Source organism: Sander vitreus, chromosome 23, assembly GCF_031162955.1.
Source record: "Sander vitreus isolate 19-12246 chromosome 23, sanVit1, whole genome shotgun sequence".
Lineage (NCBI taxonomy): Eukaryota > Metazoa > Chordata > Actinopteri > Perciformes > Percidae > Sander > Sander vitreus.
The window spans coordinates 712,501-727,101 of NC_135877.1; the positions used below are offsets into that span (position 1 = coordinate 712,501).

Here is a 14,601-nt window from a genome sequence, read left to right on the forward strand (position 1 = left end):
CATTTCTCAGATCAGAATTGAAATTCTCAAAACTACCTGTTCAATCTTCACATCATTGTGTCACTTGTGCACATCAAAAAAGCAGTTTCTCATTTCTTTGAACACAGTTGCAAATGCTTTGGTACATCCATGCAAATGATTATGTACAATTATCTGCTGTTTCCTACATTATCAGTTGCTTATGTCATGTTGATCAAAATGTATTATAATGGTCTCTGTTGAATAGTCTCATCCCCCACAACATTTCGGCATTAGTTCATAGCATAGTCTTTACATGCAAAATGGTTGAACAAGTTGTCATAATATGTCAAGCATATTTCTATACATTTCCATTAGACTTTTTTTTTAAATCTGTCCTGAATTGGTAAATTTCTCCCAGGTGAATCTTGACTTTCTCTAACGAAGGTGCATCTCATGAACCATCAACTGGCAAGTATATATATATATATATATATATATAGCCAGAGCGCAACACAATGTTACAATGAATGTCAGGAGGTGTAGGAAGACTGCACTGTAATTCCTACAGCAATGCATGTACAGTTTTCCCTAAGGAGATGTCCTCTGTTCACATTTCTTTGTGCTATGCAGTGCTGTCTTTTCCTTTCTGTATCGCAATGACATGGTCTGTCAACAAATTACAGCACAAACAGTAAAAGCGTAAATGTGAATCTTTGTCCAGTCTCTTGCAATCAAACTCCCACATACACTAAGGTGTAACCTACAATTTACAATAATTGTCATCAAAACTTTATCCATAGTTTCCATCAGAACATCCCTCCATGACTAAGCAATTTGACTGTCTTAGCCGTACACAATGACACAAGGACTTGTCATTATGATGGCACTGACATGTTCATTGACACAGATATTTACTTTTGAGAGATGAACTAAGGATTTCTAATATTCGCACCTCTCCTGCAGGAGCATCCTGTAATGTGTGTGCTTGCTCTGCGGTCACTATCACACCCTCCCCATCCTCTTTTCCGACTCGTTAGTTAAATACTGAGTCTGGTGGTGCGCGGACTGCGGAGGAAAGATGTGTGCCATTGCAAGCATGCGCTCGTACAGTTTCCGCTGAGCTTCATTGATTTTTCTGCAGCTGATGTATCTGTCTGCGAGGCAACGTCCTCGTGCGCATGCGTCCAGAGGCGGGCTCTCGGTGCCGATGCGTTCTTTAACTCCACATAAGCTCGTACATTCAAGACTGGTGTCTCAACGATGCCTTTTGTCCACTATACTATTTAAAAGATTATTATACAGCCTGCTACAAACATTCGCCCCTCCCTTCCTTTCATTATTCCCACATAAACTCCAAGGGGCTTGCCTTAAAATAATTAGACATTTTCCAGTCATAGCCTATATACTAGTGTATTTAAATGTAATATAAGTGGGAGTTTCATTAGGCTTTTTTATGTCAAGTGTCTACTCACAGACAACATAATTGGAGCTATTCAGTTGTATTTTCCTTCTTCAGAACAATGTTTTCACAGCTATTTATTCTTACTCTATAGTTTTATAGTCATAAAGCTATGTCACTGCTATTAAGAAACAATTTACTTCCCACCTGTCTGCTGACACCCACAAAAAGTGAACTGTTCCTAATTGTCTTTCATTTCTGCTGTTCTTTTGTTTTGCATGCCTCTGTGCTGTGCCTGTCATGTGTAACCTAGCCACATCCCATTAGGTTGAGGAGAAAGAAATCACCCTTTCCATTCCATCCAATCATATCTGTTTCTTTTCCCAGAACTTTTTTTCCTGAATCTTTTCTTTTTCCCCCCAAAGAAAGCCACTGGCTCTTCCATCTGAGAAAGCTGACAAGCCAAGTGGACATTGAGTTAAGATGTTTTTCTTTCTAAACGACTGTTTTCGAGCTCAAGAATGAGCTTTCACACGCATATAGTTTTGTATATTAAGGCCAAAAAAAGATTAGGCTATGTTAAATGATAACTATAAGTTAACCAATTAATCTGTTTAATAAACCAAGTAGGCTGATGTTAAATAATAGGCTATTCCAAATAAAATTAAAATAAAATACAGTTAAGAAGAATAAATGTCTCATTTTCTATTTACATAGAAAGAAAAACAATAGGCTACAACATAAGACATCGGTGCTCTCCAGTAAGCCGTGAGTGTGACGTTCACCGACTGCACCTGAAGGCGGCACAACACAACCACTGTCTCCGCACTCTACAGCACACAGAGCCGCTACCTGCAAGGCGGAATGGAAGTATCCTCAAGTGCTCCTCGCTTCATCCTCAGCGCAGCGAAGCCGCGGGAGAAGCCAGGCCCGACATGACAGCGCCGGGACGGGAGAAGAAAGCCCGCCAGCAGCGGCGATTGACCGTCCGGCCCGAGGCGGTGTGGGCTGCGGGTCGCTACGCAGTGCTGGCCGCTCTGTGCGTCCTGTGCTACGGCAACTCTCTCCACGGGGAGTTGGTACACGACGATGTGTGGGCTATCATTAACAACCCGGACGTCCGACCGGGCTCCAGCCTCAGAAACATCTTCAGCAACGACTTCTGGGGCAAGAGGATGGCGGACAACACGAGCCACAAGTCTTACAGACCGCTATGCATCCTTACATTCAAGTAAGTTCTCCCGGCTCTTCAACTCCGCTGTTTCCCCCTCACCTGGAGCTCTTAAAACAAACACTGTATGCTAGTTTAACAGTGTTATTGATAGTAACCCGAGGTGTGAATCATTTTGCTAACTAGCGGATGAAAGCTATATAAACATGTTATTAAAGCTGACGTCAAGCAACTGTCCCATAATGGAAAGAAGCTGTTGCAGCCTCATAGTTAACTTTAGAATACAAGCTAAACCTTAACACTGTGTTGTAGTGGCTTCATATAAGATGGTGGATATAAACTCAATACATACGCGCTGAAACCTCTTAGAATTCTAGGAAGTTAGGGTTTGGATTTTATAAGCCCTAATCCGATAGGAAAAATGTTTGCGATTTCTGTAGTGGTAATCCTATATAGTTATCTTATAGGATAAAGTCCAATAGGAGTCCAATATGACTGTATCCTAAATGAGTGTTTCCAAAATCAAGTAGGGAATTCCTTATGAAATCCTATAGGACTATAGGATATAGCCTAAATATTAGATTTCCATCCTTCAAACCTCTGCTCCCATTCTAAATATTTATATTATGAATTAGAGCAGAGAGAGTAGCTCGACTGGCCAGTTTCACATTTAACTTGTCCCAGCACATCCCAGCCCTCCTGCCAATAACACTGGTTTAATGCGACTTCAGGTTTAAGGATTAATGGAATTCAGACACTGAGCCAGAAATACAGAGAAAGAGTTAATGTGGAAGTTGTTGGCAGCTATGTATGACTTTCACTTTCATGGTAGTGGAGTTTGAGATGCAGTGTGGGTAAGGATGTAAGAAGGTTATGTAAAAGTTCTGAAACAGCGGCTGAGGATGGGAAAACACGGTCTGTGCTGCAGGAGGGCGGATCGATTGCACTCAGCTTGGCGCTGGAATTCTGTCGGAGGAACCAGGCGAGCATCCAGAACAGGGTGGGATTGTGTTATAAATGATATTATGTTGCACTGATTGCATGAGAAAAAGAGGGCAGCCCACACTGTGTTCTAAATGAGGGGAAATGAGCCAGACTGATCCTTTCCTGATGCAAGAGACCATTGAAACAGATTCAAAACACGGATTGTCAGCGTTCCTTTTTTCATTTCATGAATGTATAATAAAAAAATAAAAAGCGGTATGTTTACAGGGTTTTTCCTGGCTCACAATGGGACTTTGGGGGGACACATATTAAGTGGGGGGGTCTGGGTATCCTCCCCCAGGAAATTTTGATCGTCAAAGACTTGAAAACGTCTTTATTGATGTTAAGGGAAACACAAAATTCTGATGGCATGTAACAATTCAAAATCTAGAAATATAATGGAATATCATACAGTAAGGGGGCTTTCGCATCCAGGTCCAAAGTCCAGTTTGTTTAATTTATATGAACAAGGCTTTTTTTTTCTCCAAGGAGCACGTTTCTAAATTGAAAGAATTAGGATTGACTGACATAAGGTAGCCAAACTGCTATTACTGTTGTAGCTCATTTGTACAATAATACAATAGTGTTAGAAATATTAAACGTTATGAAGTTTTATCTTTTTTATTTTGATTGATATTCGGCATGCATGTGAACCGCGGATCATATTGTAGTTTAACTGCCGCTGTTACATGAACGACGCGCAGCAGCAGAGTCTCTCAAGAAGAATATGCGTATTAGGTATAAATACATTTTATTTTCTTTATTTGAAAGTACCAGCCCCCGGAGTGTCCGCTTAAAAAAAATTCTGGCCCTTGGAAAAATGTAGTTGATGTCTAGCTTTACTGCTAATGGCACAACATCCAGTGGCACTGGCTAGCTGGGTTATAACCATTTTCTGAAGCTTCATGGTAGGTGCGGCATATATTTTCCTGCTTTTTTGTCCTTTTCACACCTATGATATTTCTTTCAGGGCCAGTAAAAATGTAGAAGGGGCCAGCAAAACTCTGATCTACTGGCTCCGGGGGCCAGTGGGGATTTTTTTTTATGTTGAGCCCTGCGTTAATACAGCGTGTCGGAGGAATACAGCGTCTCCTGCAGCAGGGAGTCAAAGGCAGAGGGACCTTCACCGCAGCGTTCATTAACGTTAGCTTGGTCTGGGGTCTGATAAACAGTAAATTCATCAAATTCCACAACGCTATTTTCCAATAAACCGTAGCTGTCATATTTCACGGGACCCGCGTGAGTGCGGATTTCATGTCGCGGCTTTCGTCGCGAGGTGGTTTCGTTCGAGGTGGTTTGAGCTGCACAGTGGTGAGAACAGGAATGTGTCCCGTGTCCACATTAACAGACTCAACTGTGAGCAGAAATATGTAGGCTAGCCTACTCATTCAAAGTATTTCACATATCACAAAAACCACTGAGTGAATTGTGTGTTTTAGATGTTATTATCATATTCTGTTAGTAGTGTGTCGGTTCTTTTGTTCCTGAATGCTGCCTGCTCCTATATCCCCAGCTGTTTAGAGCTCTCTGCACCGCTGTTGCCTTGAAAATAATGTTAATTTTAGTTTCATAAAACGTCCCTAAATTCACCAATGTATGGTTATTTCAAATGCATGGTGAAAGCATTTAATTTCCTATAAGTTCTTCACAATAACAGTCCTCCATTATTTTGGTATTCAAATGCTTCCATTATGAAGCAGCAAAATCAGGAAATGTTGGGGCTTCATCAGCAGTAACGTATCGCGACTCATATAAGCGAAATTAACCTGTAAAATGAAGCAGTTATAATATAAACTAAACTTCAAACCACAGAGATCCAGTTAGAAGCTACAAACGTACTGAGAGCTGAACACACAGAGACTTTTAAAAACATCTTACTCACCTGCAATGGTCCCGCTGTCCGTCAGTAGATCTCGTTATGTCGGTACTCTTTTTTTATATATATATATATATATATATATATATATATATATATATATATATATATATATATATATATATATATATATATAGGCTACAGTCTATGGTCGGCAAACAAACTGTAGGCAGCACTTTTTCTTTTTCACTTGATTAATGTGAAAGTAACAACTGACATTATAAACACACAACTAGCCTATATGCAAACGGAAATGATGTACGTGTTTATTTGCATATAGGGCGGGGAAGTAAGATCCAATCATAAGTGGTCACTGTGGACACATTTGGAGTCACATTCTACAGACAGATGAAAACACACGTACCTAGAGCTGTCCACTTGTGATCAGATTTTGAATACCAGGTCAGAACAGGCCCAAAGCATTGCTGTGACTATGGCCTTGTTCACACCTGGCATTACAAATCTGTCCTGAGTGATCGGATCACAAGTGGACAGCTCTAAGTACAGGTGTGAACTAGGGCTGCACAATATATTGTTTTTTAATCGCCATCACAGTATCAACTGGTGCAATATACACATTGCAAAAGGCTGCAACATATAGCAATAGACACTCAAAATATCAGTAGAAAACTGCACTTTAAAATGTATCTCTCAATCTTTTTTAAGTGGTGCCTTTTATATTCAATTCAATGTTCGAATTGTTCAACAGAAGAATGTTAGAAATGATTTCCTTTCATTTGTTTTTGAATTAAACAAACAGTTTGCTGTATTTTAGCAATACTGTAAGCAGCAGAAATTAGTACACTTCTGTTTATTTATCACATTATTATCGTTGTCGCGATATTCAACAACGCATATCGCATATTTTCCTCATATCGTGCAGCCCTAGTGTGAACACACCCAGGGCACATTGAGGACACATTGAGATCTGATCGCTCAGACCACATTCAGAGGTGGTCTGGGAAGCATATGGCCATATTCTTATAGCAGTGTGTAGGTGAATGTGTCCTGGGCCACATTAGGGAATACCTACTCAACTGTAAGTGGAACTACGTACTCATTTTGTCCATGACGTCTGAATTATAGGTAGCTCTGTGTATTTTGGCCGTCTGTATTGTTTATATAAACTTGAGGATCTCTTTATGCTTTTTGCATGCAATTGCAATTCCTGGTACCGGGGGACAACCCACGCTGTTGTTAGGCTTTTTCCTGCGGTGAAGTTGGAGAGAGTACTAGCAACATGGCACTGAGTGGAGGAGGAATGGTTACACCCACCAGCAGAGGAAGCCACAGTATTATTCCTAATATTGTAAATTTTGTCTTTAAAGAATGAGGCAAATTCATTACATTTCTCTCAAGTGTGGAGCTAGGCAGATATTGGTCTAAGAGGATTAACCAGTTAATCAATTGTGCTAAACAGAAACTTAGAATTATTTATATTTTCGGTAATCAATTAAGAAAAGTAATGCTGTCTGGACATTTTCTTTTCTTTGCATTTGTAGAGCATGTCCTTATAGATATTATCAGTGTTTCTCACAGGTTGAGAATTTACTTGTGGCAGTGGGTGGCGCAGGATGTGACGGCGCATCGGGTGATGGTTGGGTTCAGTTATAAACTAGTCACACTAAGGTTTATTAGCTATTTATTGAAAACAATTACTACATAACATTAACAAAGCATTTTAAAAAGTAATAACTATTTACATATTAAACAAACTAGACTAGAAGATGATACAGATACAGATGGAGTGTATGATGTGTTTTGCCAGTTAAATGTGGTTGGTTTGTCAAATAAACGTTATAAATTTAGGATTGGGCGTCGAAAACCAATTCCTACTGGGAATCGTTTCTTTATTGTGCTAAGAGAGAGAGTGAGAGAAAATGGTGCGCAACAATCAGCTGTTTCTCCGACGGGATGGTCAACAAGTCAGCTCTTTAGATCAGATTGTGGTCACTGCTACGTTTTTTCTTGTCTTTGTTTTTGCTAGTTGTTGTGTTTGGTGTAGTTTCATCGTCCATACGACTCTGTGAGTTACTTTAGTCGGGTCCTCTTCGTGGATTTTGAGAAATGTTTTCTGTTGAGATGCTGAAGCATTGACGTCGTGCTATTATTGTGCTAAGCTAGTTTGGTTTTTCAGTAGACTGTCCAGAGTTCTCAATTTAACTACGTTTGAAGCTGATTCCAGACTTTGGACACTTTCTGTCGTTTTCTCCAGCCTGTCTCTTCTCTTAGCCATGCCCGGATTATCCATAAGGGCACTTGGGCCAGTTCCCAGGGGCACCAACCAATTAACAATAATCAAAAGTGGCCAGTTTAAACCCCCAAAAATGTTATCATAATGATGAATGTAAAATATTAACTGTTATAAAAAATGATAAGTGGTTGGCTTTCTGGATGTAATTGGCAAGCAAATCAAAACATTTTTCACACAAACCCCCTCTGGGTGAGACTTGGTTGCGCCCAAACCTTCTCTGTGTTTTTCCAGCACATAGCATGGCCGGTGCTCTTCGTGAGTTTATTCAGTATGCAGAGAAGTCTAAAAGACCGGTCCACAGTCTGAGCTTCTTTTCCTAGAACTCGTATTTCTTTCAGAGAACTTTGTGCAATAAATCCATATTCTTTGATCTAATATTGATAGTCTTTTGCCCATATCTTATCCCTTTCGGTCCTCTTATTGTCGTTAGCTGAGATGCTAAAGCAGTTTTAGCTTTCCCATGATGCTTTTGAAAGTTTTTGACCAGAGGAGTTGCTTTCAGGGCCCGTGAAATAAAGTCGGAAAAATACATCTTTGACCGACCTACAATGCTGCAATATATAGTATTGATTTTGGCTTTTTGAATTGATAGACATTTTGAATTGAGACATTTGAATAATAATATAATGACAAAAAATAATGACAATGCTTTGTTTTTTGTTAGTTTTTTTGTCTTTCTGCTGGGCTGATGTACTGATGTGTATTGATTTTTACATTTTTGAATTGAATGCTGTGCTTTTTGAAATTGACATTTTGAATTGAGACATTTGAATATAGTGCTCACTGCTCATATGCCTACATGTATGTAGTTGGACAAGTTAGTAAGTTACATTTGAGAAATCCCCTTGATTATCTCTGATATTTTTGCCAGGAGGACAGCACGGGTAAAGGGGGTGGTGGACGGGGGGGCACTTTGAGGTATAGTGCCCAGGGGCACCACATTGTCTTAATACGGGCCTGCTCTTAGCCCCTCACTATTTACGCTGGCATGTGCCGCCAGTAGCGTCAGCCTGTTGTGCGACAGTAATAATCATCCGTGTGGAAACACCGTGAGCGATACAACGTTGGTAACAATTCAACGAAGCTTTGAGGCAAATCATTTGCCAAATTTCACAAACAGGAGCGTGTGGAAGAACCATACACAGCCACAACAGCCTGGCACCTCCTCCTCATGCTGGTCACCAGCCTGGTTACACACTGCTGTGGGATGGCATCCCATTCTTCAACCAGCATTTGTCGCAAGTCAGCCAACGTGGTTGTGTTGGTCACTGTGGCACCAACAGCATGCCCAAGCAGATCCCACAAGTGTTCAATGGGGTTGAGGTCAGGACTGCTGGCAGACCGTCCCATCCTCTCCACCCCCACATTCTGGAGGTAGTCTCTGATAAACTCGCCCTGTGGGGACGAGTGTTGTCATCTTGGAGGATAGAGTTCGGTCCCAGACTGTGGAGATATGGGATTGCCACTGGTTGCAGAATCTCATCTCTATATCTCTCTGCATTGAGATTGCCTCCAATGATGACAAGCCTCGTTTTTCCAGTGAGGGAGATGCCGCCCCACACCATCACACTGCCTCCACCAAAAGCTGTAACTCACAGCATAGCGTTCTCTGCGTCTTCTCCACACTTTGATCCTATGATCCAACTGCCGTAGGCAGAATCTTGACTCATCACTGAACATAACGTTCCTCCACATGTTCAGGTTCCAGTGCACGTGTTGCCGACACCAGCGCAAACGGGCCTGACGGTGAAGGGCAGTCATGGCAGGACTCCTGGCAGCCCTTCCAGATTGTCTGGGCAGAGAGTCAACGCCATATCGTCCTGCAAACCTTGACTGCAAATCTGTAGAAGACAGCCCACGGCACGTAAGTGCTGACAGGTTGAGGAAATGGTCTTCTTGGGGTGTCGTCTTCTTGGGACGCCAACTTCGCGGCCTGCCTTTGACATCCCCCGTTATATGGAACTTGGCCTTCAGTTTGGAGATGGTACTAGGGCTCACTCCAAATAATGCCGCAACTTGGTTTTGCGGAACACCAGCTTGAAGTTGCCCTATCGCAAGGGCCCTATCCAGATCAGTCAAACGCGGAATGCCGATTCTTGGAGCACTTACTGACTGTAGCTGTACTTACAGTAGTAGGGCCCATGATCACAGGTGCTGCCAATCAGGTGCCTGATTGGCAGCACCTGGGGGTACCAGAAGCTCAAAACAAATGTCAATAGCAACAGCAAAATAACCTGTTTGGCGAAATAAGAGAAATAATCTACCAAACACAAATTTCCTTACTTTTTGTGCTAAGTTTAGTTTAGCAGATATAATACCTGATTACCCGAGCCCAAATGTTATATACAACTTAACCTTAAACCCATACTATGATCCATACAGAAAGTTACATGTTATTATAAATATCAACACTGTGCATGTAGGGCTGTGACGGTATAGTATTTTTCTTACTGTGGTGACGAAGCAACATATCACCGTGGTATGTGGCGGTTAACCGCAACCCTGAAAAAGCATCGGCTTAAACCATACAAAATATGTTGCAGTCATAGACTCTCAATGTGGGAGTCTTTACTGTGTCTTGCTGTCATTTAAGGCCCACTGCTTTCTCTCCTCTCTGTTGATATATTCCACAGACAGCTCTATGACAGCTCTATTGTCAATAAAGTTAAAAAAAAATTACAATGGCGAGTGCAGACACTTCGCAGCACAGCGGTCTAGCAGCTGAGCAGACAGAGAGCAGAGAGGGCGACTCGGCAGTAGGGGTGTCACGATTCTCCAAATCCTCGATTCGATTACATTTTTGATTCTAAGGTCACGGTTCGATTCGATTCTCGATTTTTACATTTTTTTTTTAAAGCACAGGTTGCTATGCCATTTTGAGACTAGACTTTTATGCAATATAATATCTGACCTTTATTCGCAATGTACCACACTACATTGTCAAATTTAAAACTTATTTCTTCAGTCAATTGGAAATTTGACAATTTGTCAATAAAGTAAAAAAAAAAAAAGTTTGCCGACAATGCTGAGGGCAGACGCAGCGGTGTTTGGTGTTTTAAGACCCCAACGTTGTCTTCCAGGCAGCACTGCCTGGAAGGCGCTAGGATTAGGCAATGGTTAGGGTTAGGTGCCTTGAAGACGACGGTCGCAGCGCTGCCTGAAGGCTTGGTTGGGGCTTAAAACACCATTGAGCCAGCACAGCGGTCTTAGCAGCTGAGCAGACAGAGACAGAGAGGGCGACTAGGCAGTCCACTAACTTGTTGCTCTCTCTAATATAACCAATATAAGCTGCTCTGTTTAGGCTACAAAATGTGTAATATACTTCCACAGGGGGTTCAAGTTCTGTCGATGGGTCTCCTGCATCTGCAGTTGCCATATATCCTATATAATGTCCATCCTCTTGTGCAAAGCTGAAGTGACGAGCAACCTAAGTTTTTTCTCTCTATAACCTCTTGAAATAGGAGAGAATACAGTCGATGAGGATAACTAAACAATGATTATTGCTTGCATAATATTTAATATCACACGGCATCTTTTGATGATAAGTTTTGTTTAGAAAACCTTGAATCCATGTAAGACACAATGTCATCAGACACAATCCATGTCATTAGAATCAAGGAATCCATGTCATTAGAATCAAGGAATCCATGTCATTAGAATCAATGAATCCATGTCATTAGAATCAAGGAATCCATGTCATTAGACACAACGTGCACACATGTGCAGGCCAATGTTTTTCTGCGGTGATGACGGTGACGAGCTCAGACCCGCGGTAGGCGTCAAGTGACTGCGGTATTGCGGTAACGCGGTAACCATCCCAGCCCTATGTGCATGTCTCCTCCTAACTACTGTTAAATAATTTTATACTAAGGCTAGCCAAAGTTAATTCTTGTTTATTTTGTTTTAGATCATTGTGCTTTTTAAATGTGTTAGGATCTTAATAAACACTCTGTTTTCATGTGTTCATGTTGCACTCATTACATCTCATCTGAACAGATTTCTGTCATTCAAACAACTCTGGATTGTAGTTTAAAACTTTTATAATAACAGCCAACTTAATAAAATGTAAGCTTTTATTCAGGCTCAGATCCATAATACAGTTAATTGGTATGGGCATGGAGACGGAGGCCCTCAAGTAGAACTGTGTATGAAATGTATGGGAAACACTGGCTTTCATATTGCTATACTTGACCGTTATATCGCGTCAGGCCAAACAATGCCCCTTTGCCATGATGCAATCACAACACACCACAGTCTGTCAGGAGCTACTGCTTAAACATACATTTTGTGATCAACTTTTTATTGTGTTTTTAGGCACAACTTACAGTATACAGAGTATATGGAGACGAATACAATGACCAAACAAGCAGAAACAGCAATAAAAAAACTAAACTGGGTGGTGGTGGTTGTATGTGACGATTAAAAGTAAAGTTTCTCTAAAAAAGTTTTGTTTTGTGGGCGCCCGGATAGCTCAGTTGGAAGAGCAGGCACCCCATATATAGAGGTTTACTCCTCAACGCAGCGGGCCCAGGTTCAACTCCGACATGCGGCCCTTTGCTGCATGTCATTCCCCGTCTCTCTGCCCTTTCATTTCTTCAGCTGTCCTGTCAATAAAGGCCTAAAAATGCCCAAATAATAATCTTAAAAAAATAATAGTTTTGTTTTGTAATGTCTACCTGTGCCTCAGGAATTTGATTGCTTTGCTTGGGGCACCCGGTGACCACTTGGACCACTTGGAGTAACTTGTGATCACATTATAATGCCTTTATGCCTTTATTAGGGGTCCAAGCCCGAGGCTGTAGGAACCCTAGTGTAATCGCAACGATTATTTTTCCCCGACTAAAAGTCCCGCTATAGCCTAAACTAGGGCTGGACGATATGGAGAAAATCAGATATCGCGATATTCTTGTCCTAATACCTCGATGTCGATATTGTGGCGATATTATAGGGTTGAAAATTGGTGCTTGAACAAAATATCTTCACAATGAGATTTTAGATAAATAATCTTCAGTAATGTAGATATAATGACTAAGTGGGTAAAGGTAAAAATACCTATCATCACATCACTTTACTGTAATGCAGCCTTTAAAACCAGGAAAAGACAACACTTAAGCCATTTACGATATTACGATATCCAAAATCTAAGACGATATCTAGTCTCATATCACGATATCAATATAAAATCGATATATTGCCAAGCCCTAGCCTAAACTGTACATGGTGGGGGGCACACCTAGTAGCGGCCACTAGGGGACGCTATAATCAACGTTCATGTGTTTTGGCCGATAATTCAATGCATACAAATGGGACATTTGCGATTGTAATTTATCTTCTGTAGTAATTGCTATCGACATGAAACTTGTGATGCTTGTTTGGCATGCTGCTCTGAGGCTCTGTAACAAATTTGGCGAAGATCGGCCATTAAGGGGGCGCTATAGTCAACGTAGATCAGTTTTGGCCCTTTTACTGGGAGGCGACTGCCTGCCTGCTTGGACCCTGTCATAACTGCCTGCAGTTCTAGTTGTGATTGTTTTTTTTAAATACTTTTTGTGGTAATTTATTTTAAAACTTTGAACTTAGACACAAGAAGCCAAAAGCAAGCCTCATTTTAATGAACTTTTGCGTCTAAAATGACAATCCCAACAATCCGTGGGATAGTTTTATCAGCTGCAGGGAGTTAGTCTTTCAAACTCCATTGGAATGTTGCCAGTTTTGAAACCTGGGTGCTAAAGTTGCCTAGCAACGGTTGCTAAGCTGCAGTTGTTGGTTGGATTTGATCTCTGACATCAGATTCTAAAAGGCTTTGATCCTTTGTGATGTAATACACATTTATTTATATATAGGACTATAGAAAGGAAATTCATTCTATTTCTATTCGTTGGAGCTGGAAAAAGGTTCTCATCACGTTCTCACTCATACGTCGATACAATCGAATTTTCGATTATAAAAAATCTGTAGGCTACTTAATACCTCTTTCGATAACGCTGCAAAAACCGTAAAAGAGTCCTTGGCACAGAAAATAGCATACTTTTTTTACACAAAGCGCTGGTACATTAAAAGTCACAGAACAAAGACCAACACAGTTGGATTTTACAATTATGTCTACAACAGAAATATCACAGACAGAAGAAATGCCGGAGGTTTCAAAAGATACCGTTCGCCCACTGATCGAATCCTTTTTCAAAAGGATGACAGCAGAACAGTGGGAATCATTGAAGTCCTGCACCCCCGATGATGCCACTAAAATCATGACGGCTGACCTGCTTTTGGACATCATAACAGCCTTGTCAAAAGTCTGGTTGAAGACTCTTTGGAGTGAAAATGTTTTGGCGTCTGAGGAGTGTTTTGTTTCTGAGGAGCGTGTTCTGTCCAGTCTGCACGACATACTTTATCGGAGTTTTGCAGGAGCTCTGAACGCTGAGGACCAAGTCGAGTGTGTCAGCTCACAGCGCTTGACAGTCTGTAGTTGTTAAAGAGGTTGCACAAAATGTCAACTCGCTCTCTCCACTAGTATGCCCACTAGAGAGCCTGTAATTATTCAGCGCGCCACTCGCCTCGCAGACTTAATGCTATGCTTCGTCATGCCTTCAAAATGTTAAAAGCTTTCCCAGCAAAGGTGAAAATTGTGTGCCTAACTCAAACACGTAAGCGGACAACAAGTCAAACCACATGTAGGCAGACAACAGGTCAGACCCCCTCCCAGGAAGAACTGGCAGGACATATGGAGCCGGAAGACACTGAAGATCAGAGAAAACATGAGCCAGAAGAAACTGATGACTGCACTCACTCACCAGTCACAAGTGTGGAAGTAGAAATTCCAGGGAACATCTCATCACAGGACAGTGTTATTGAGATTTCAACATTAACAGCTGTCGAAGAAATAATCATGGAGGAGGTGACTACAACCATCAATCCTCTTTTGGATGAAGTGCCAGACTCTAAGTATGAGCTGCTGC

General features: G+C 41.3%; 1 protein-coding gene across 1 annotated transcript in view; it reads left to right on the forward strand.

Annotated features, from left to right (window-relative positions):
• The first annotated feature begins 2,180 nt into the window (after positions 1-2,180).
• tmtc1 (transmembrane O-mannosyltransferase targeting cadherins 1) overlaps positions 2,181-14,601 on the forward strand; it is a 172,616-nt gene continuing 160,195 nt past the window's right edge. Inside the window, exon 1 of the mRNA XM_078242700.1 lies at positions 2,181-2,591. Coding sequence (XP_078098826.1) covers positions 2,296-2,591 — 296 coding nt within the window. The 5' untranslated portion in view covers positions 2,181-2,295. The remainder of the gene's footprint in view (positions 2,592-14,601) is intronic.